Source organism: Capricornis sumatraensis, chromosome 15, assembly GCF_032405125.1.
Source record: "Capricornis sumatraensis isolate serow.1 chromosome 15, serow.2, whole genome shotgun sequence".
In the NCBI taxonomy this organism is placed as follows: Eukaryota; Metazoa; Chordata; class Mammalia; order Artiodactyla; family Bovidae; genus Capricornis; species Capricornis sumatraensis.
The window spans coordinates 4254885-4280143 of NC_091083.1; the positions used below are offsets into that span (position 1 = coordinate 4254885).

General features: G+C 41.6%; 1 protein-coding gene across 1 annotated transcript in view; it reads right to left on the reverse strand.

The window, feature by feature from the left end:
- The window catches only part of TMX4 (thioredoxin related transmembrane protein 4), a 70289-nt gene that overhangs the window by 21050 nt on the left and 23980 nt on the right, over nucleotides 1–25259 (reverse strand). Inside the window, exons 3-5 of the mRNA XM_068986719.1 lie at nucleotides 10601–10646; nucleotides 8716–8844; nucleotides 1236–1281 (exon numbers count right to left, since the gene is read on the reverse strand). Of these exons, the coding sequence (XP_068842820.1) occupies nucleotides 1236–1281; nucleotides 8716–8844; nucleotides 10601–10646 (221 nt within the window). The remainder of the gene's footprint in view (nucleotides 1–1235; nucleotides 1282–8715; nucleotides 8845–10600; nucleotides 10647–25259) is intronic.

Here is a 25259-nt window from a genome sequence, read left to right on the forward strand (position 1 = left end):
GGATTTGAAATAGCTCAGCTTGAATTCCATCACCTCCACTAGTTTTGTTTGCAGTGATGCTTCCTAAGTTCCACTTGACTTTGCAATCCAGGATGTCTGGCTGTAGGTGAGTGATCATACCATCATGGTTATCTGGGTCATTAAGATCTTCTTTGTATAGTTCTGTGTATTCTTGCCACGTCTTGTTAATATTTCCTTGAATATTAAGTTCCAAATATGACAAATGATGTATAATCATAACACAGAAAAGACAAATACAGGGAGGTAATCAGATCTAAAGATCTTTTGAAATACTTTAAAGATTTATATACTTAATTCCCTGGCAATTTTGTCAAATCTGGCAGGATTCAGATCACTGTGCATGTAGAAAGGAGCAAAGGTTATGTGATATATTCAATATTATGTAAAAGTTCAGCATTTGAACCTAAATAACAGTTCTAAGTTACTGAGAAGACTCAGTGAAATGATACAATCACACATAGCAGCTTCCCAGGTAATGCTAATGGTAAAGAACCCGCCTGCCAATGCAGGAGATGTGAGACATGTGTTCGATCCCTGGGTCAGGAAGATCCCCTGGAGGAGGAAATGGAACCCCACTCTAGTATTCTTGCTGGAAGAATCCCATGGAAAGAGAAGCCTGGTGGACTACAGCACATGGGGTCCCAAAGAGTCAGACATAACACTGAGCCACATAAAAGGGGCTTGCAAATTTTTCCTTAAAGGGTTACATCATGAATATTTAGGCTTGTGGGCCATATGATCTCTGCCACAACAACTCATCTCTATCACTGTACTGTGAAAGCAGTCACAGAAGATAGGTAATAAGTGAATGTGACTACGTTCCAACAAGACATTATTAAACAAAACAGGCAACCCAGCCTGCCCAACAAGCTGGTCTGCTGATCCCTAACAGATCTTTGATCTGTAGGGAGATTATGACAATGAGAAATAAGAGGAAGTGAAACCACAGAAGTCCTTTCAGCTTTGAGAAAGGGATTTACTACTGATCTATGAAAATGTGACTTTGGTCTTTTGGCCCCTGTCCAATTTAAGTCCTTCTTACACAAAGACACATTCCCACTATGACTCCAGGTAAGAGTAGTTGTGTGGCTTAAGAAGAAAAGTGAAATTATAAAACCATTTATAAGTATTTATTTTCCTACTATTTAGAAGCAACCTTCTCACTCTTAAAACCCCCTCTGCTGATATAATCATAAAGGGCCTTATTTACTCACCCATATCTTGCCAGAGATGCTAAAAAGACCAGCCATTCCAGACATCCTAAAAAAAAATAAAGGCAAGGAGAACCACTGGTGATGGATAGCATAATAAAAAACAAAAACAAACAAACAAAAAAACCTCAAGCCACAAGGATTCCTCCTCCACTTTGTGCAAGACATCATGCTCTGTCCTGGATTCTCTTCCGTTCTGACAGAGCTTAGACCCCAGGGCCAGGTTCTGGATTACTCAGGAGTAAACACAGTCAGGTCTGCTGGTCCTTTCTTGCTGCATAGTGCGTGCCTGGCAACATCCCTAACACTGAGCAGCTGCAGGTCTCAGGGGAAAAGTCGCACACTCTGCCCTCACGGTCACAAGCTCAGTGGGCACCTGAGAGGGCGCTGTCCGGCTGGAATCCTCTGGGCTCGTACCTGAGATGAGAGCTCATGACCTTTCTCTGCCTTCAAACTGCACACACCCTCTCCACCCTGTGCCCTCAGCTAACACACACTTATCTGTCACTGTACAACCAGCAGCTGTCAGGCGGCCTTTCTCACCGTCTCAGCAGCACGTCTAGCCTGGAGTTCACCTGCTTCTTCTGTTCCGATGGAGGAAACTACCCCACCAACCACAGTCCAAACTCTCCACTTGTGCCTTGGATCCCATCCCTTCTGTCTTGCTAAAGACTTGGTTTTTCCTTTCATCCCATTTTCTGCATCAGCAATTTCTCCCTCTCTGATGGATCATTTCTCTGCATGAAAACACGTTCTACTCTCACTCATCTTTTGAAAGGAGCATCACTGGACCGCAGATGGCCCTCCAACTCATCTTCTCAATCTCCAAAGAGGAGCCTACACTTGCTGCTCCTTCTTCCTCACCTTACCTTTAACCCACTCAGATCCGGCTTCTGCCCTCACTGCTGCACTCCCTGACTCCCTGTTAAGGCCACAATGACATCACATTGCTTCACTCGTCCTGTCTCAGACTTCATCTCCCCTAACCCCTTGTAGACATGAGACACAAGGGACTACTCTCTCCTTCGTGCACCTTCTACTTGCCTTTTAGGAAATCGCACACCCCTGCCTGCCCTCCTGCCTCCCTGGCACTCATTTCCAATTTCCTTCTGCTGACTCCTTCTCTACTCAGCTTCTTAACTTTGGAGTGTCGTGTGGCTCAGTCCCAAGCACTTTTCTTTTTCTCTCTCTCCAGGTGACCCCCTTCCTTCTAAAACTTAAAATACCATCCTTTTGTGTTCCTGAATTCTCCATGGAGACCTATCTCCATGCATCCAACCTGGAAGTTCTACAAAGAAGTCTGCATCTCAAACTCAATATGTCCAATGCTGAACCCTTGATTTTCTCTTGCTTAAATTAGACCATCAAGTTCTCAAACCAAAAACCCAGGAGTTGAGTTGTGTGTGTGAGTTGCATATTTGGAGTGTGTGTCTGTTTGTGTATGAATCTTCCCTTTCCTTCACCTTAGTGGAGTCTACCTTTAAAACCTATTTTATTTTTTAATAGTGAAACAATTATTAAAATATTTTAAACTACATTTATACCATATACAAATCTAAATTTCTTTTAAAAGTATCAACTGATGGTGGTGTTGGATTCACATTAGCAATCATTACATGATCAAAGAGACTGCTTTCTTGTGCTTTATTACAAAATTTATTTGTATTGAGTTAACTACTCAAGTTTCAGAATGCTTTAATTTTTTCCCTAGGTATATTCCTTTCTTTAGGGCTCCTAAAGCTTCAAACAATTGTTCCTTTCTATCTTTAAATTCAGTCCTGTCTCAGTTTAATTCAACATCTATTAAGAGACATTGATTTCAATTTTTTTCTTCTTAGCTGAAACAAAAGCCAACAAAGAGGCCTAACATTTATCAAGTATTTTTTTTTTTTTTTTTGGTAATTTGGGGCCATGATTAGCCCTGAATCTCAGTCTTCAGGAAAGAGCTGGGAAGGTGAGGACTATGATCTCATCTCCATATAGAGACTGAGAAGCCTGAGTGATGCTAAGTCACTTGGTTAACTAGTGATTGAGATAGACCTCTCCACTGGACGGTGGTTTTCCCTTGATAATGGCTAGGTCATTTGTGGGGTGATACACTGGCACCATGTGAATACCCCATTACTTCACAATCTTCTGGAGAAGGCAATGGCACCCCACTCCAGTACTCTTCCCTGGAAAGTCCCATGGATGAAGGAGCCTGGTGGGCTGCAGTCCACGGGGTTGTGAAGAGTCGGACACGACTGAGCGACTTCCCTTTCACTTTTGACTTTCATCCATTGGAGAAGGAAATGGCAACCCACTCCAGTGTTCTTGCCTGGAGAATCCCAGGGAAAGGGGAGCCTGGTGGGCTGCCGTCTATGGGGTCGCACAAAGTTGGACACGACTGAAGTGACTTAGCAGCAGCAACAGCCACAATCTTCTAAGAGTTTTACATCCATAATGTCAAAGGCCCTGGTCTGCCATCAGGCTACTCTTACGCATCCAATCCACACAGTTCCTGTAACACTGAATTGGAAAACTGTGCCTATATTCAGTATTCAGAAGGCATCTGAAGTCGTATGACATTTAACTTTAAAGGCCTGTTCAGCAGTCATTTGTTAACAGCAGAACTGTAGTTTTATTAGCAGGAGCTTGTTCAGCTGGTAAAGAATCTGCCTGCAATGCAGGAGACCTGGGTTCAATCCCTGAGTTGAGAGGATCCCCTGGAGAAGAGAATGGCTTACCCACTCCAGTATTCTGGCCTAGAGAATTCCAGGGACAGAGGAACCTGACAGGCTATAGCCCATAGGGTTTTAAAGAGTTGCAAACGACTGAGTGACTTTCACAGAAACACCTGAGGCTGCTTGACCAGTACCAGCGCAGTCTCTAGGACAGTAGCCATGTATGGGTAGTTTTCAAAAGTCCACAGGTGATTCCCCTGGGCAAGTGAGGATGCAAATCACTGCTCTCAATCATCGCAATGGCAATTCTTACCATTTCAAAAGGCCTGCCAGGTGGCACTAGTAATAAAGAACCTGCCTGCCAAGCAGGAGACATAAAAGACACAGATTTGATACCTGGGTTGAGCAGACCCCCTGGAGGAGGGCACAGCAACCCACTCCAGTATTTTCGCCTGGAGGACCCCATGAATAGAGGAACCTGGTGGGCTACAGTCCATAGGGTTGCAAAGACTGGGACACGACTGAAGTGACTTAGCATGTGCACACATGCACACCATTTCAAATTCAGAGAGGTAGAGTTTTGGTGAGTCAATAAGCTGACTTTACAGATTTCTGAAAGTGTGAAGAAAGTGCAACACTGTCAGTTTTCACTAGAAAACTAGTGCTCTTGATACTCATGCCTCCTTAAGAAGAATCCAATATCACAGATGTAAGCCATACTGTATGATTTCTGGGAAATCAGGTCCACAATAGGGTATATTTTCTGTCCAGTTCTCAAAGAGATCACACTCATATTGTATAAGTGAATAAGAAGGCCCCAGACCTAGAATCCATGACTAAGAAATAAAGCTGATTAGTTTGTGGAGGGAGCAGAGACAGCTCTAATTTGGCCTACAGGGTCTAAAACTAGCCTTAAGTAAACTTCCCTCAGAGAGAAAACTGACATCATCATGAAACACTAATGATACTCAGTTCAAATATATCCCTACACCATTTTTTTTTTTCAACCAGAAAAAAAAACATAAAATTTTCCAAACTATACAAATGTAAAAGTTTCAAATAAAAGCCCAAGCATTAGTCATGCCCATCTTTCTGGCCAATGTCAAACAAATATCTTTACAATAGTTGGGCATTTCAAAACCATACCACAAGGCTGTTACTAGAATTCTGTAAGACTCACTCCTTTAACTATTCCCGTGTTCTGCAGGTCCAGCCGGGAAGACTCTCGCCCAGCTGGCAGGTCACGTGCAAGAGTCAACACTCTGCACCCCCAACCTATTGATAACCGTCCCTGAGGCTGAGACGTGAGGCTGAGGTAAGAGGCGGGAGCAGACAAGGGCAGGGGCAGGGAAGTCTAGTTTGTTACAATAATGACAGTGACACTCACGACAGTGGGGCTGCTCATGTGAACCGTTTTGGTCTCAGCAAGATTAAAAACCCAGGAGTCTACCTGTGGGCCTGAGTGGGCAGCAGCTGGGAAGTGAGAGTGCCCTGGATCCCTCTCTACTCTTCTGCTCACAGCTCCCCACCCCAGCAGGGCCATCAGGAGGCAGGGTGGTGGGGAGACACTGGATCCAAGGGTTCAGAATGGCAGGGACACTGGGAGGGCACTGGAGCCGCACAGGGAGGCTCTGGGTGAGGAGTGAAAATGCAGAAGAGCCTCACAGGTGCTCTGACAAGAAGCTGTCAGAGGTCTCCAGGCCGAACCACAGGTACAAAGCCCTGAGAAGGGAAGCTGACCCCTTGAACACAGTCAGAGTGAGGACTAAAAACACTTAATCCCTCCATCCGAAAAAAGTCACTGTCTCTTCAGCCTCCATGACTAAGAAGGAGGCCCAGTATGTTACTGGATTCTCAGTACTGGAAAAGAAATGCACACTTTCCTGGTTAAATGCATGCCTTTCCAGTCGGAGAATGAAGCACACACGGGTGTAAGGCTTGCTCCTGGTATCTCAGTTTTGCAGGAAGAGCAGCAACTGTTCTGCGAGGAATCTCTCTCATTTCACCACCTGAAGCAAAGTTGCAACAGGGCCTCCATTAAGAGGCTCCCCTCATGCCTGAGGAAGCTCTCCTAAGTGTCACTAGTGCTGTGCAACAGAGTACTGCCACTGTTAAACTCAGCACCCACTCTGCACTGCCACCAGCAATGGCCCTGCTCAGCAGGCAGAACGCAAAGCCACTCTCACTGGGATAGGACAAGGCCAATCTGCATTACTGCCCTCAACCATGTCCCCGAGGAGGCAGCTAGAATCCTATTTCAGTCTAGTATTAGACTGTATATTAGTATTATAACCCACTCTAAACAGCTTAGTGAAAGTGAAAGTGAAGTAGCTCAGTCGTGTCCGGCTCTTTGCGACCCCACAGACTGTAGCCTACCAGGCTCCTCTGTCCATGAGATTTTCCAGGCAATAGTACTGGAGTGGATTGCCATTTTCTTCTCCAGCTAAGCAGCTTAAAGCAACCTCTAATCTTTGTTGTCATCACCAATAATCACAGGAAGAACTGATGGAGAAAAGCCACGCCCACTGCACGAGAGAGGCCACGCCCTTCCACCTGCAACACAGAGGGGCACAGGGCACTTCAGCTAGGTTTTGCAGCCCTCATTCCATTGGCGTGGGTAGGGTCAGATTGCATAATAATAGGGTATTATATTTATGATTTTTAAAAAGAGTTCTTACCTTTTATAGACAAATACCAAAATATAATAATAAAATGACACATTTGGTATTTGTTTCAAAACAATTGATAAAACAAGCTATAATTTGATGGTCATAATAGGTGTGTGATATGTATATGGAGGTTTACTGTACTATTTTCTGTATTTTTATGTATATTTGAAAGTTTCTGTAATAAAAATTGAAAAAAAATTTGAGTTCTTGTACAAAAATTTGGAACAAAGTGACTCATATCATGATTTTTGTATGATTTATATATATTACAAGCAAAATAACATGCTGCCTTAAAATACTACTGTAATAAGGAGAAAATGCAAATGGATGAATTTCTAAAATTTCCACACATCCACTAGTAGCTACAATTTCCAAATTCAATACATCACTCCCAAGATAAGTTAAAAGACAAACATTTTAAAAGGAATGCCTTAAAACCATACATTTTACAAGGGATCACCTGCAAGTTTAAGAATTAATTCTAAGTTCTTTGCATCCTCAGAATTCATAAAGTCTCAAAAATCCTGTGGATCAGTCCCTTTTCCAGCTCACTTTCCAACCTTCTGCGGTATGAAACCTGTACATCATCCAGTGACACCTCCAATTAACAGCTGGGTTGCCATGCTACACTTTTCAGCTGAAGGCCCAGATTCCTGTCCAAACACCTTGGGCCACCATGGCTGCTTTTCAGCAAGTTCTGCAAAATACAGTGACTCAAAATTTCCCTCATGGTTTAGGCGAGCTGGTCTCACGATGACCCCGTGGGGATCCAAGGTGGGAGACACAGAGTGGCCGGGGTCCAGCTAGAAGCTGCCTTCTAGCATGTGGGACTGAGGTTTAAACCTATTTTAAAACCACCCATGCTCTGCATCTCCACTGCCACCAGCCTGGTCCATATCACCATCCCTGGGCAAGGCCGCTCCACACAGTCCCCTTCAGCCTCTGCTCATGGCCTGCACTGCTCACACCCCGGCTTCTCACCAGCCACAGGCCTGACCATCTGCCCCTGCCCTCTCTGTCCTCTGTTTACACTGCTCCCCCTTTTCTTTCATTGTGCCTAACCCTGGCCACCTGACTCTTCCTCAATAAACCGAGCTCTTTCCAATGAGGGATGTGTGAGAATGCTACCTCCACTCCTGGAACGGTCCTCACCTGCTCCTCACCTGGCCAGGCCCTGCGGCCCTGCAGACCCCATCCGCAGTGACCCCTCAGAGCCAGCTCTCCTAGTACCGATCTAACAGAAGCCCGTGCTCCCACAGTCAAGCCCTGACTTAGTAAGGGTTTGTTTTGTTTTGTGATTCTCTACATCCCTAATTTTTTCGTCATCTTACTGTAAGTCACCCTAGGAGACCAGAGGGGTCACATCTGTCATGTTGACTGCTAAACATCTAGCACTGAGAATAGTATCTGCATAAAATCAATGCTCACTGATTTTAAAGAATGAAAATTGGTAGAATGAAATGTCAGAAGTGAGCTGCTTTTAGAATAAACCGTGTATTTCTTATAGATGCTATCAGATCACTTATTCCTAAAATGTAACATGATTTGATCCTATTTCAGCAGGAGTATTCCTTATGCTTATATATACCAACATAAAATCAATTACAAATACCACATTTCATTCCAAATGAAAACTGTGAACAAGGAATTATTGCTTGACCTTATCTGCCTCACCAAGCATTACAGTATTTACCATCATGGCCAAAGGTTACCCCTGCAGTATTCTGCTAAGCAGCCAAAGACACCATAGGTCTTACTCTCCACACAGATAGATACTTTAGCAATTCCTTCATGAACTCTAATTCAAGAAAAAGTTTCTCCTCTACCTTCTCAATAATTTGTAAGGAAGGAGGCATGGTAAATGGTGTTCAATACCATATTTAATAAAAAGAAAAGAGGTGATGGTGCAAAAGTTGGAGAGCTCTCTGTAACCCACCTGAATCTGGATACTAAACCCTAGCATCCTAACAACCAGCTGAAACACACGGGGTCACAAAACCAGAAACACAACATGGGCCAAGCAGGGGCATGTGTCATCTGGGAAATCAGAAGTGAATATGAAAAGAAATGTAGACTTTCAAGGTTTATGGGTTGTTAACTTGAGACTGTCTGTTCTATTAGTAACACTCTGTCATTAAAAAAACAAGTTACGTTAGAGAAGCTGGGGATTTCCAGCCAGTCAGAGGCTCCACAGATTGCCACTTCTTCTCCAAGATATAGTTCTGCAGGTCTTCGTAGACTCCTGGGCCACGGTAACGGCGGAATATCCCATCTTTTGCACTATAAATTATAAAAACAAAAAATGAACCAATTAAAATAACAAGTGTTACAGATAATAAAAACGAAAATAAGTACTGGTTTTACAGGTGAACTCCACTCTGAATTTTGATGTCACTCAAATAAAAAAAAAAGAAATATTATAGTTAGGCATAAATAAGAAAGCATGCACAAATACTTATTACAAATGACAAATTCCAAAGCAGAAAGAATTAAACATTCTATTTTATCACTACACAATTTGCAACTGTAAGCAAAGTCCTTGGCAGTGGCTAATCTGACAAGTTACTTTTTATTATTTTTGCTACAAATTATTTCAATTTTTCTCTTACATCAGCAAAATAGCAGTTGTTATTAAGTTTTAAAAAACTCTATCCACATTTCCAAATTGATATCATCCAAGTCCCTCCCCTGAAAACTGGGTCTCCCTGGTGGCTCCGTGGTAAAGAATTTGCCTGTCAAGGCAGGAGACCTGGATTTGATCCCTGGGTCGGGAAGATCCCCTGGAGAAAGAAATGGCAACCCACCCCAGTACTCTTGCCTGGAGAATTCCAGGGACAGAGGAGGCTGGCGGGCTACAGTCCATGGGGTTGCAGAAGAGTCAGACATGACTTAGTGACTAAACCACAAATGCTTTAGGTCTTCCCTCCCTCTCACCTTCCTAAGATTCCTAAGGGAGGAGTCTACACTTTTTCCTCTTATATTAACTCATTCACTACTCCTGCCATCGGGGGTCCTGTTTCCATGACTGCATGGAAACTGCTCATACTAGGGGTCTCCAATGACTCTTCAGTGCGGTGTCCCTGGAGCACTCTTCTGCCATTTCTCCTGTGTGTGTCCTGGACACTGTCCCTTCCTCCCTCCTTTCCCTCAGCTTTTCTGACATGAGCTCTCCAACTCTTCTCAGGTCCATGCTCCTTGTGTTCCTTCGCAGATGTCCTAATGGTGGTCACCGATCCTCAGCATGTTTCTTTTCCCACTGTGTCTATTCTCTCACTGTATGTATTTCAACTGTTATCTAATCCCTGGCATGTACCTCCAGTCCAGACCTTTCTTATGATCCTGAAATTAAACTATCACCTAAACTTCTCATTTGGAATTAGCATAAGCCCTTCACACTATCTTTTCCATTCTGGTCTCTATCTTCCAAACTGCACTTTATTCTAACAACTTCTCAATAGCTTTGCTAGTTAAACAGGCCTGTCAGTAAGTCAGCACAGGCTTTCCCTTTCTTATGGCTAACCAGTCACCAATGAGCCCACCTCCTCAGCATCTCTGGAAACCACCCCTGCCTGTCTCCTTCCCCCTCATGACCTGAGCCTCTCTAGCACCATCACCTGGGATGATCCACCTGTACCTCTCGGGCCACCCACAGAGAAATAGCTATAGTTCTCAGAAGGCATCTCCTTTTCTCCTGGGCTTTTCCATGATACATCGTCTATTTGGAAAGATCTTCTCTACCTTACCTGCTTCACATACTCCTGTTATCTATTAAGAATCATCCCATCTTTCATATCATCAAAAAACTCTCTTTGACCTCCTCACCTATTTGCTGCCTGAAATTAAATTCTCTGCAGCACCTGGACACCCCTCTCTTTTAATCACTATCATTCAGTGCAGACCAGTCTTTCTCCCTTCAAATGGTAAGCTGAACAAATGAAGGATATGGACAACAACTTAAGAATCCCGGGACACACTTTTTACACACATACCTACTAATTTCCAATCATTACAAGACCAGAAAATTATTTGAACTTACTGGAAAAATGCTGGGAGGGTAGTGACAAAGAAGCGGCCACTCAAACCTACAAGAAGCAGAAACAAAAAAATTATAAGCCAAACTCAGACTAACACAAGCATCTAACTTAGGTTGTAAGAACAAGCAGCCTTGATCTTGTTATTACAACCACATAAGTAAAATCGCTCCCATTACTGAATCACATTTACTATTTTTTAAAATAAAATTTTAACCATCTTTATTTACTCAATACTTTCCAGTCACTGACATAAAACTTGCTTATCTTCGCTGTGTTAAACTGGAGTTTTCTGGCTTATATAATACTAAGAACCATATGGTGGCTGAAAGGATAGGTTGTAAAGACATGCAACCTGGGTTAAATAACTAAATTCTCCACTTACTAGCTTTGTGTCCTTAGATAACTGACTTAATCTTTCTGATTATCAATTACCTCATATATAAAATGAAGATATAAAAGCCTAGCTGAATTGTTCTGAAGTTATCTTAGATCATTAAATTATTCAATAAATTATACATACTAAATCAGCCATATATTTAAAAATAATAATGAATGTGACATAAAATCATGTACAAAAATCTTTGCACATTCATAAATTTTGCAAGTACACTCAAGAAATTCTATGTACAGTTCAGCTCAGTTCAGTTCAGTTGCTCAGTTGTGTCTGACTTTTTGTGATCACATGGACTAGAGCATGCCAGGCTGCCCTGTCCATCACCACCTTCTGGAGCTTACTCAAACTCATGTCCATCGAGTCGGTGATGCCATTCAACCATCTCATCCTCTGTCGTCCCTTCTCCTACTGCCTTCAATCTTTCCCAGCATCAGGGTCTTTTCCAATGAGTCAGTTATTCATATCAGGTGGCCAAAGTATTGCAGTTTAGCTTCAGCAACAGTCCTTCCAATGAATACTCAGGACTGATTTCTTTTAGGATTGACTGGTTGGATATCCTTGCAGTCCAAGGGATTCTCAAGAGTCTTCTCCAACATCACAGTTCAAAAGCATCAATTCCTGGCACTCAGCTTTCTTCATGGTCCAACTCATACCCATTCATGACCTCTGGAAAAACCACAGCCTTGACTAGATGGACCTTTATTGACTAAGTAATGTCTCTGCTTTTGAATATGCTGTCTAGGTTGGTCATAGCTTTTCTTACAAGGAACAGCATCTTTTAATTTCAGGGCTGCAGTCACCATCTGCAGTGTTTTGGAGCCCAAGAAAATAAAGTCTGTCACTGTTTCCCCATCTATTTGCCATGAAGTGAAGGGATCGGATGCCACGATCATTTTTTGAATGTTGAGTTTTAAGTCACCTTTTTTATTCTCCTCTTTCACTTTTAGCAAGAGGCTCTATAGCTTCTCTTTGCTTTCTGCCATAAGGGTGGTGTCACTTGCGTATCTGAGGTTATTGATATTTCTACCAGCAATCTTGATTCCAGCTTGTGCTTCATCCAGCCCAGCAGTTTGCACAATGTACTCTGCATATTAGTTAAATAAGCAGGGTGGCAATATACAGCCTTGAAGTACTCCTTTCCCGATTTGGAACCAGTCTGTTGTTTCATCTCAAGTTCTCACTGTTGCTTCTTGACCTACTTACAGATTTCTCAGGAGGCAGGTCAGGTGGTCTGGTATTCCCATCTCTTTCAGAATTTTCCACAGTTTGTTGTGATCCACACAGTCAAAGGCTTTGGCATAGTCAATAAAGCAGAAGCAGGTGCTTTTCTGGATCTCTCTTGCTTTTTTGATGATCCGTTGGATGTTGGCAATTTAATCTCTGGTTCCTCTGCCTTTTCTCAATCCAGCTTGAACACCAGAAAGTTCTCAGTTCACGTACTGTTGACCTCACTTAAGAGAATTTTGAGCATTACTTTGATAGCATGTGAGATGAGTGCAATTGTGTGGTAGTTTGAACATTCCTTGGCATTGCCTTTCTTTGGGATTGGAATGAAAACTGACCTTTTCCAGTCCTGTGGCCACTGCTGAGTTTTCCAAATTTGCTGGTATATTCAGTGCAACATTTTCACAACATCATCTTTTATATTTTGAAATAGCTCTGCTGGAATTCCATCACCGCCACTAGCTTTGTTGGTAGTGATGCTTCCTAAGGCCCATTTGACTTTGCAATGCAGGATGTCTGGCTCTGGGTGAGTGATCATCGTTGTTACTTGGGGCATGAAGATCTTTTTTGTACAGTTCTTCTGTGTATTCTTACCACCTCTTCTGAATATCTTCTGATTCTATTAGGTCCATACCATTTCTGTCCTTTATTGTGCCCATCTTTGCACAAAAAGTTCCCTTGGTATATCTAATCTTCTTGAAGGATCTCTAGTCTTTCCCATTCTATTGTTTTCCTCTATATCTTTGCATTGATCACTTAGGAACGCTTTCTTATCTATCCTTGCTATTTTTGGAACTCTGCATTCAAATGGATACATCTTTCCTTGTCTCCTTTGCCTTTCACTTCTCTTCTTTTCTCAGCTAATTATAAGGCCTCCTCACATAATCATTTTGCCTTTTTGCATTTCTTTTTCTTGGGGTGGTCTTGATCACTGCCTCCTGTACAGTGTCACAAACCTCCATCCATACTTCTTCAGGCATTCTATCAAATCTAATACCTTGAATCTATTTCTCACTTCCACTGTATAATCTTAAGGGATTTGATTTAGGTCCTAACTGAATGGTCCAGTGGTTTTCACTACTTTCTTCATTTTAAGTCTGAATTTCACAATAAGGGGGCTTTCCTGATAGCTCAGCTGGTAAAGAATCCACCTGGGAGACCTGGGTTTGATCCCTGGGTTGGGAAAATCCCCTGGAGAAAGGAAAGGCTACCCACTCCAGTATTCTGCCCTGGAGAATTCCATGGACTGTAGAGTCCATGGGGTTGCAAAGAGTCGGACACAACTCTTTTGCACTAAGGAGTTCATGATCTGAGCCACAGTCAGCTTCCAATCTTGTTTTTGCTGACTGTATACAGCTTCTCCATCTTCAGCTGCAAAGAATATAATCAAGCTGATTTCAGTATTGACCATCTGGTGATGTCCATGTGTAGAGTCATCTCTTATGTTATTGGAAGATGGGGTTTGCTATGACCAATGCACTCTCTTGGCAAAACTCTGTTATCCTTTGCCCTGCTTCATTCTGTACTCCAAGGCCAAACTTGCCTGTTACTCCGGGTATCGCTTGACTTCCTACTTTTGCATTCCAGTCCCCTATGATGAAAAGGGCATGTTTTTTGGTGTTACTTCTAAAAGGTCTTGTAAGTCCTCATAGAACCAATCAACCTCAGCTTCTTCAGCATTAGTGGTTGGGGCATAGACTTGGATTACTGTGATACTGAATGGTTTGCCTTGGAAACGAACAGAGATCATTCTGTCATTTTTGACATTGTACCCAAGTACTGCATTTAGGACTTTTTGTTGACAATGAGGGCTACTCCATTTTTCCTAAAGGAATCTTGCCCTCAGTAGTAGATATAATGGTCATCTGAATTAAATTTGCCCATTCTGGTCCGTTTTAGTTCACTGATTCCTAAAATATCAGTGCTCACTCTTGCCATCTCCTGTTTGACCACTTCCAATTACCTTGATTCATGGACCTAACATTACAGGTTCCTATGCAATACTGCTCTTTATAGCATCGGACTTTACTTCCATCACCAGTCACATCTACAATTGGGTGTTTCTTTTCACTTTGATTCCATCTCTTCATTCTTTCTGGAGTTATTTCTCCACCCTTCTCCAGTAGCATATGGGCACTTGCTGCCTTGGGGAGCTCATCTTTCAGTGCCATATCTTCTTGTCTTTTCATACTGTTCCTGGGATTCTCAAGGCATGAATAATGAAGTGGCTTGCCATTCCCTTCTCCAGTGGACCACATTTTGTCAGAACTCTCCACCATGACCTGTCCACCTTGGGTGGCCCTACAGGGCATGACTCATAGTTTCATTGAGTTGACAAGGCTGTGGTCCATGTGATGAGTTTGATTAGTTTTCTGTGATTGTGGTTTTCATTCTGTCTGCCCTCTGGTGGATAAGGATAAGAGGCTCATGGAAGCCTCCTGATGAGAGGGGCTGACTGTGGGGGAACCTGGGTCTTGTTCTGATGGGCAGTGCCATGCTCAGTAAATCTTTAGCCCAATTTTCTTTCAATGGGCTGTGATCCCTCCTGGTTGCTTGGCTTGGGCCAAACTATGGTAAGGGCAGTGAAGATAATGGCAACCTCCTTCAAAGGATTTGTGCAGAAACTGTTGTATTCAGTGCCCCTGACACTGCAGCAGGCCACTGTCAACCCACACCTCAACTAGAGACTCCTGGACACTCACAGGTAAGTCAGGCTCAGGCTCTAGTGGGGACACTGCTCCTTTCTCCCAGCTCCTGGTACAGACAAGGTCTTCTCTGTGCCTTCCAAGAGTCTGTTTCCCCAGTCCTGTCAAAGTTCTGAATCTAATCCCACTGGCCTCCAAAGTCAAATCCCTGGGGGGTCTCAGTCCCTTTGCCAGATCCCTAGGTTGGGAAATCTGTTGTGGGTCCTAGAACTTTCTTAATAGTCTGAGAATTTCTATGATATAATTGTTCTAAGTTTGTGGGCCTCCTGCTTGGCAGCTCTATGGTTGAACTAATGGTGACCTCCTCCAAGACGGCTTATGCCACAGGCTGCATGATCCAGGTCTGCTGCAGTCCAGAGTCCCTGCCCCCGCACCAGGCTACAGATGACCCATGCCTCTCTGCAAGAGACATTCAAACACTCAAAAACAGGTCTGGCTCAGTCTCTGTGGGGTCTCTGGATCCTGGTGTGTACAAGGTTTTGTTTGAGCTATGTTTTGTCTATGTACATTAAACAGATTTTTTTTTTCAATTTATCTGAGTAAACCTTTACTGAACACTACTTACACATTCAGAAAACTAAGATCAAGGCATCTGGTCCCATCACTTCATGGGAAACAGATGGGGAAACAGTGTCAGACTTTATTTTTTGGGGCTCCAAAATCACTGCAGATGGTGACTGCAGCCATGAAATTAAAAGACGCTTACTCCTTGGAAGGAAAATTAAGACCAACCTAGACAGCATATTCAAAAGCAGAGACATTACTTTGCCAACAAAGGTCCATCTAGTCAAGGCTATGGTTTTTCCAGTGGTCATGTATGGATGTGAGAGTTGGACTGTGAAGAAAGCTGAGCACCGAAGAATTGATGCTTTTGAGCTGTGGTGTTGGAGAAGACTCTTGAGAGTCCTTTGGACTGCAACGAGATCCAACCAGTGCATTCTAAAGGAGATCAGTCCTGGGTGTTCTTTGGAAGGACTGATGCTAAAGCTGAAACTCCAATACTTTGGCCACCTCATGCGAAGAGTTGACTCATTGGAAAAGACTCTGATGCTGGGAGGGATTGGGGGCAGGAGGAGAAGGGGACGACAGAGGATGAGATGGCTGGATGGCATCACCGACTCGATGGACATGAATTTGGGTGAACTCTGGGAGTTGGTGATGGACAGGGACACCTGGCATGCTGCAGTTCATGGGGTCGCAAAGAGGTGGACACGACTGAACTGACTGACTGAACTGACTTACACATCAATTGTTATGCCAGATACACGCAAAGACAAAGACAAAGAAAACCCTTAGTCACTCAGGAAATATTTACCAAGCACTTTCTTTGTTCTGAGAACTGTGATAACTATTCAAGATACAGATAAGCAAAAACACATCTAGGCTTTGCTCTCACAGAGTGTGCAGTCCAATGGCAGAAGGAAAAACTTAAATAATCACAACTATGACTATAAATAGAGATCAATGGGATCAAGAAAAGAGGCATGCAACAAAAACCTGAATGAGACTAGAAGTAATGAGCAGAATGCTCTTTAAATGTTGAGAAGTAAACAAAACTTATGTGGGCACAAACAGTGAGTAAGCCTGGTTTTGGCAAAGTGAAGTAATGCTGAAAGATGGCCCTGACCAGCTCTAATCACTTATGCTTTTCCCATTGAAGAATTAGCTGGACAAAATCAAGAATCTATTCAAATAAAGTGGCTCAAATTTTACATCTCTCTGGTCTCACTTGCAATATGAAACACTGCAGCTTTACTTTTAATAAAATGGGAAATTTGCTTATACCCATTCTATTAGTTAAAGCCATGTTCAGTAAACAGCTTCCCTTATAGCTCAGTCGGTAAAGAATCTGCCTGCAATGCAGGAGACCCGGGTTCCATTCCTGGATCGGGAAGATCCCCTGGAGAAGGAAATGGCAATCCACTCCAGTATTCTGGCCGGGAAAATCCCATGGACAGAGGAGCATGGCAGGCTACAGTCCATGGGGTCACAAGAGTCAGAGACGATTGAGCAACTAAACCATATTCAGTAAAATAACTTATTAATTAATGATGAGTCTTCTGAAAATATTTTCTGATATCAAACTATGCAGAGTCTAAAACATCCCTAGGGCATTTAAAAGAAAATATTCTGAAGGTAATAAAAATCAATTTACAAAAAGAAACATTTACTACAAACTCCTCTCATGACATATCAGGAAAAAAATAAAGGTTGTACTGGCACTTACAAAACCTCAGGTGACCTGCGAAGTCCACTGAGGACTGTAACAAGCATGCTCATCTCAAATACCGTTTGGAAATCCAGCCCAGGAGGGGAACCAGGATATCTCTTAATGACTTTCCAACTCTAAATTACCAGGGGAAAAAGCATTGCTTTAAGCTTCAAATAATTATTCCAGTTTCATATCTCATTTCTCTCCTAGCTAGAGATTCTTACAAACATCCACATTTTTCTAAGGAATTACTGTATTAAGGAATTATGCTTTCTTCATATATGACCTTTTAAAACAGAATGAACAAATAGCATCCCCTCCCTACCTCATTTCTATTTCGATCTTTATAGAATAAACAGAATGTCTAAAAAATATCAGGTATTACTGAAAGAAATACTTTTAACTTGTTTTTTAAAATACTTCATGTACTCTTTGTCTTCACTGGCCATGACAATTAATAAAATACATATAAACTTTAAAATGTGTTCATCAGTTCAGTTCAGTCACTCATCGTGTCCAACTCTTTGCAACCCCATGAATCGCAGCACGCCAGGCCTCCCTGTCCATCACCAACTCCCGGAGTTCACTCAGATTCACGTCCATCGAGTCAGTGACGCCATCCAGCCATCTCATCCTCTGTCGTCCCCTTCTACTCCTGCCTCCAATCCCTCCCAGCATCAAAGTCTTTTCCAATGAGCCAACACTTCACATGAGGTGGCCAAAGTACTGGAGTTTCAGCTTTAGCATCATTCCTTCCAAAGAAATCCCAGTGCTGATCTCCTTCAGAATGGACTGGTTGGATCTCCTTACAGTCCAAGGGACTCTCAAGAGTCTTCTCCAACACCACAGCTCAAAAGCATCAATACTTTGGAGCTCAGCTTTCTTCACAGTCCAACTCTCACATCCATACATGACCACTGGAAAAACCATAGCCTTCACTAGACAGACCTTAGTCGGCAAAGTAATGTCTCTGCTTTTGAATATGCTATCTAGGTTGGTCATAACTTTTCTTCCAAGGATTAAGCGTCTTTTAATTTCATGGCTGCAGTCACCATCTGCAGTGATTTTGGAGACCCCAAAAATAAAGTCTGACACTGTTTCCCCATCTATTTTCCATGAAGTGATGGGACTGGATGCCATGATCTTCGTTTTCTGAATGTTGAGCTTTAAGCCAACTTTTTCACTCTCCTCTTTCACTTTCATCAAGAGGCTTTTTAGTTCCTCTTCACTTTTGGCCATAAGGGTGATGTCATCTGCATATCTCAGGTTATTGATATTTCTCCCAGCAATCTTGATTCCAGCTTGTGTTTCTTCCAGTCCAGTGTTTCTTATGATGTACTCTGCATGTAAGTTAAATAAGCAGGGTGACAATATACAGCCTTCACGTACTCCTTTTCCTATTTGGAACCAGTCTGTTGTTCTATGTCCAGTTCTAACTGCTGCTTCCTGACCTACAAACAGATTTCTCAAGAGGCAGGCCAGGTGGCCTGGTATTCCCATCTCTCTCAGAATTTTCCACAGTTTATTGTGATCTACACAGTCAAAGGCTTTGGCATAGTCAATAAAGCAGAAATAGATGTATTTCTGGAACTCTCTTGTTTTTTTGATGATCCAGCGGATGTTGGCAATTTGATCTCTGGTTTTTCTACCATTTCTAAAACCAGCTTGAACATCAGGAAGTTCACAGTTCACGTATTGCTAAAGCCTGGCTTGGAGAATTTTGAGCATTACTTTACTAGCATGTGAGATGAGTGCAATTGTGTGGTAGTTTGAACATTCTTTGGCATTGCCTTTCTTTGGGATTGGAATGAAAACTGACCTTTTCCAGTCCTGTGGTCACTGCTGAGTTTTCCAAACTTGCTGGCATATTGAGTATAGCATTTTCACAGCATCATCTTTCAGGATTTGAAATAGCTCAACTGGAATGCCATCACCTCCACTAGCTTTGTTCGTAGTGATGCTTTCTAAGGCCCACTTGACTTCACATTCCAGGATGTCTGGCTCTAGGTGAGTGATCACACCATTGTGATTATCCAGGTCGTGAAGATCTTTTTTGTACAATTCTTCTGTGTATTCTTGTCACCTCTTCTTAATATCTTCTGCTTCTGTTAGGTCCAGACCATTTCTGTCCTTTATCGAGCCCATCTTTGCATGAAATGTTCCCTTGGTATCTCTAATTTTCTTGAAGAGATCTCTAGTCTGTCCCATTCTGTTGTTTTCCTCTATTTCTTTGCACTGATCGCTGAAGAAGGCTTTCTTATCTCTTCTTGTTATTCTTTGGAACTCTGCATTCAGTTGCTTATATCTTTCCTTTTCTCCTTTGCTTTTCGCTTCCCTTCTTTTCACAGCTATTTGTAAGGCCTCCCCAGACAGCCATTTTGCTTTTTTGCATTTCTTTTCCATGGGGATGATCTTGATCCCTGTCTCCTGTACAATGTCACGAACCTCATTCCATAGTTTATCAGGCACTCTATCTATCAGATCTACGCCCTTATATCTATTTCTCACTTCCACTGTATAATCCTAAGGGATTTGATTTAGGTCATACCTGAATGGTCTAGCGGTTTTCCCTACTTTCTTCAATTTCAGTCTGAATTTGGTAATAAGGAGTGCATGAGCTGAGCCACAGTCAGCTCCTAGTCTTGTTATAGTTGACTGTATAGAGCTTCTCCATCTTTGGCTGCAAAGAATATAATCAATCTGATTTTGGTGTTGACCATCTGGTGATATCCATGTGTAGAGTCTTCTCTTGTGTTGTTGGAAGAGGGTGTTTGCTATGACCAGTGCATTTTCTTGGCAAAACTCTATTAGTCTTTGCCCTGCTTCATTCCACATTCCAAGACCAAATTTACTTGTTACTCCAGGTGTTTCTTGACTTCCTACTTTTGCATTCCAGTCCCCTATAATGAAAAGGACATATTTTTTAGGTGTTAGTTCTAAAAGGTCTTGTATGTCTTCATAGAACCATTCAATTTCAGCTTCTTCAGCATTATACTGGTTGGGGCATAGACCTGGATTACCATGATATTGAATGGTTTGCCTTGGAGACGAACAGAGATCATTCTGTCGTTTTTGAGATTGGATCCAAGTACTGCATTTCAGACTCTTTTGCTGACCATGATGGCTACTCCATTTCTTCTAAGGGATTCCTGCCCATAGTAGTAGATATAATGCTCATCTGAGTTAAATTCACCCACTCCAGTCCATTTTAGTTTGCTGATTCCTAGAATGTCGACGTTCACTCTTGCCATCTCTTGTTTGACCACTTCCAATTTGCCTTGATTCATGGACCTGACATTCCACGTTCCTATACAATATTGCTCTTTACAGCATCGGACCTTGCTTCTATCACCAGTCACAATAAATTATACAAAGTCTTATAAGTAGTTCATAAAACATTTAATTATACAACATGAATTTCCTAATTCACAAGCAGCTTGTGGCTTACCTTGGGCTAAACTCCACTTCTGCCTCTTATTAGTTTTTAATATGAGACAGTTAATTTAAACACTCTAGGCTTTAGTTTTATTATGAATGGGCATCACAATTTCTATATGCAGTACTGTAATATTAAGTGGTTTTTGGAGCGGGTTGCCTTTCCTCCTCCAGGGCATCTTCCTGACCCAGGGATCAAACCCAGGTTCCTTTGGCTCCTGCAATACAGGAGGATTCTTTACTACTGAGTCACCAGGGTAATCCATATAATAAGTACTAAATAAATGCTATTATTTTATTTAAATCTTTGATTCAAAGTTAGAATAAAACAAGAGGATATACAAACACTAATTTAGTTGAGTGCTTTGGACATTGTGTATTATTTTGAATAACATAACTTAAAACTTTATAAATAAATGCAGTCATGAAAATCAACAAGTACAGAGAAAATAAAAAAGAAACACAGTGATAGATGGTCTCTGAGATTTCTGAATCTTTCTCATTCAGGTTAGATGGTATAAGAGCACACTTGTTCCCCAAATGGCTAGACTAAAGATTATAAAAAATTTACAGTTTTTGACATGAATGTCTTCTATCTATTAATACTGTATTATGAAACATTAAGGGAGACTTTCCTCACCTGAAAAGTTAAACCATAACCACTCTGGAATAGAGAAGCACCCTGTCAGGTTGTAGCTTTAGGATTTGAAAACAAATATGATTTTAAAGAATTATAACAGGGAAGCAGCTCATTTCAAAGTATGCATAATGGTTCACTGAAACAAACTTCAGAAAGTATGGAAGAAACAAATGCACCTCTTAAATACTCAAAGAGATAAAGTCTGACCACAGGTGTCCCAAAACTTAGGCATATGTTTTATACCTTAAAGGCAACTTTTACCTTAAAATGAATACTAAACAATTAATTCCTTATTAGCAACCTTATTTTAAACACATAGAGCAAAAGAAAAAAAGGAATTAAAGATTAGGGAAGTAAAAACACAGCAGGGAACTTCACAGGTAAAGACATAACAGAAATTACCTAAATTCAATATGAAGAAAACTAGGACAGCTATTCAGTTTCAGTTCAGTTGCTCAGTCATGTCTGACTCTTTGCGACCCCATGAACTACAGCATGCAAGGCCTCCCTGTCCATCACCAACGCCCGGAGTTTACTCAAACTTCATGCCCATTAAGTTGATGATGCCATCCAACAATCTCATCCTTTTGTCATCCCCTTCTACTCCCACCTTCAATCTTTCCCAGCATCAGGGTCTTTTCTAATGAGTCAGTTCTTCACATTAGATGGCCAAAGTAACGGAGTTTCAGCTTCAGCATCAGTCTTTCCAATGAATATTCAGGACTAATTTCCTTTAGGATGGACTGGATGGATCTCCTTGCAGTCCAAGCAACTCTCAAGAGTTTTCTCCAACACCACAGTTCAAAAGCATCAATTCTCTGGCACTCAGCTTTCTTTATAGTCCAACTCTCACATCCATACATGACTACTGGAAAAAACACAGCTTTGACTAGACGGACCTTTGTTGGCAAAGGTCTCTGCTTTTTAATAAGCTCTCTAGGTTGATCATAACTTTTCTTCCAAGGAGCAGGTGTCTTTTAACATCATGGCTGTAGTCACCATCTGCAGTGATTTTGGAGTCCAAGAATATAAAATCTATCAATGTTTCCACTGCCATCTATGTGCCATGAAGTGAAACGAAGAGATGTTATGACCTTAGTTTTCTGAATGTTGAGTTTTAAGCCTTTTTCACTCTCCTCTTTCACTTTCCTCAAGAGACACTTTAGTTCTTCTTCGCTTTCTGCCATAAGGGTGGTGTCATCTGCATATCTGAGGTTACTGACATTTCTGCCAGCAATCTTGATTCCAGCTTGTGGTTCATCCAGTCCAGCATTTCTCATGATGTAATCTGCATATAAGTTAAATAAGCAGGGTGACAATATACAGCCTTGACTTACTCCTTTCCCAATTTGGAATCAGTCTGTTGTTCCATGTCCAGTTCTCACTGTTGCTTCCTGACCTGCATATAGGTTTCTCAAGAGGCAGGTCAGGTGGTCTGGTATTCCCATCTCTTGAAGAATTTTCCACAGTTTGTTATGATCCACACAGTCAACGGCTTTGGCATAGTCAATAAAACAGAAGTAGATGTTTTTCTGGAACTCTCTCATTTTTTCAATGGTCCAACTGATATTGGTACTTTGGTCTCTGGTTCCTCTGCCTTTTCTAAAACCAGCTTGAACATCTGGAATTTCACAGTTCATGTACTGTTGAAGCCTGGCTTGGAGAATTTTGAGCATTACTTTGCTAGCCTGTGAGATGAGTGCAATTGTGTGGTAATTTGAACATTCTTTGGCATTGCCTTTCTTTGGGATTGGAATGAAAACTGACCTTTTCCAGTCCTGTGGCCACTGCTGAGTTTTCCAAGTTTGCTGGCATATTGAATACATCACTTTCACCGCATCATCTTTTAGGATTTGAAATAGCTCTGCTGGAATTCCATCACCTCCACTAGCTTTGTTGGTAGTGATGCTTCCTAAGGCTCACCTGACTTCTCATTCCAGGATGAAAGACTCCAGGTGAGTGATCACACCTTCGTGATTATCTGTATCATGAAGATCTTTTTGCATATTTCTTCTGTGTTTTCTTGCCACCTCTTCTTAATATCTTCTGCTTCTGTTAGGTCCATACAATTTCTGTTCTTTATTGTGTCCATCTTTGCATGAAAATCTCCCTTGGTATCTCTGATTTTCTTGAAGAGATCTGTAGTCTTTCCCTTTCTATTGTTTTCCTCTATTTCTTTGCATTGATCACTGAGGAAGACTTTCTTATCTCTCCTTGCTCTTCTTTGGAACTCTGCATTCTAATGAGTATATCTTTCCTTGTCTCATTTGCCTTTTGCTTTTCTTCTTTTCACAGCTATTTATAAGCCTCCTCAAATAACCATTTTGCCTTTTTGCATTTGTTTTTCTTGCGGTGGACTTGATCACTGCCTCCTGTACAATGTCATAAACCTCTGTCCATAGCTCTTCAGGCACTCTATCTGATCTAATCCCTTCAATCTATTTGTCACTTGCATTGTATAATCATAAGGGATTTGATTTAGGTCATACCTGAATGGTCTAGCGGTTTTCCCTACTTTCTTCAATTTAAGTCTGAATTTGGCAATAAAGATTTCATGATCTGAGCCACATTCAGCTTCTGGTCTTGTTTTTGCTGACTGTATAGAGCTTTTCCATCTTTGGCTGCAAAGAATATAATCAATCTGATTTCGGTATTGACCACTTGTTGATGTCTATGTGTAGAGTCATCTCTTGTGTTGTTGCAAGAGGGTGTTTGCTATGACCCGTGCATTCTCTGGGCAAAACTCTGTTAGCCTTTGGCCTGCTTCATTCTGTATTGCAAGGCCAAAATTTCCTGTTACTCCAGTAGTTCTTGACTTCCTACTTTTGCATTCCAGTTCCCTATAATGAAAAGGACATATTTTCTAGGTGCTAGTTCTAGAAGGTCTTGTAGGTCTTCATAGAACCATTCAATTTCAGCTTCTTCACCATTACTGGTCAGGGCATAGACTTGGATTACTGTGATATTGAATGGTTTGTTTTGGAAATGAACAGAGATCATTCTATCGTTTTTGAGACTGCATCCAAGTACTGCATTTTGGACTGTTTTGTTGATTATGATGGCTACTCCATTTCTTCTAAATTATTCTTGCCCACAGTAGTAGATATAATGATCATCTGAGTTAAATTCACCCATTCCAGTCCATTTTAGTCTGCTGATTCCTAAAATGTCGATGATCACTCTTGCCATCTCCTGTTTGACCACTTCCAATTTGCCTTGATTCATGGACCTGACATTCCAGGTTCCTATGCAATATTGCTCTTTACAGCATCGGACCTTGCTTCTATCACCAGTCACATCCACAACTGGGTATTGTTTTTGCTTTGGCTCTGTCTCTTCATTCTTTCTGGAGTTATTTCTCCACTGATCTCCAGTAGCATATTGGGCACCTACCAACTGGCGAGTTCATCTTTCAGTGTCCTATCTTTTTGCCTTTTCATACTGTCATGGGGTTCTCAAGGCAAGAATATTGAAGTAGTTTGCCATTCCCTTCCCCAGTGGATCACATTTTACCAGAACTCTCCACCATGACCGTCCTTCTTGAGTGTCCCTACATGTTTCATTGAGTTAGAGAAGGCTGTTGTCCATGTGATTAGATTGGGGGAGCCATTAGCTTTTGTTAATTAACTTCGCTGAGCCTATTTCTGAGTAATATATAAATAGTTTGTTCTTCATAGGATTGTAATGATGCTAAAATGTAAGTGCTCAACACAATTACAGACTGAAGTAAATTCTTACTAAATGTTAGTCATTATCACCAAAGAGAGAATTAGAAGGAAAAAATCTTTTAAAGTAAAACTAATCTTACTTTCAAAACTGAAATGAAGTTGTCAATATAATAGAATATAAATAATTAAGTTTTATTATTATAAAACTAAAATGTCAACACTGACTAAATTGTAGTAAACTAAACTACTTTCTATAATAAATTAGTGACTTTAAGGACAATGCTTACTCTTGGCCATGGATTTACCTCTAATATAGTGCAACAGCCATGGATGTTTTCTGAGCAGCTGCTGTTTTCCTCTTGGACTACTAAGCTCATCCACAT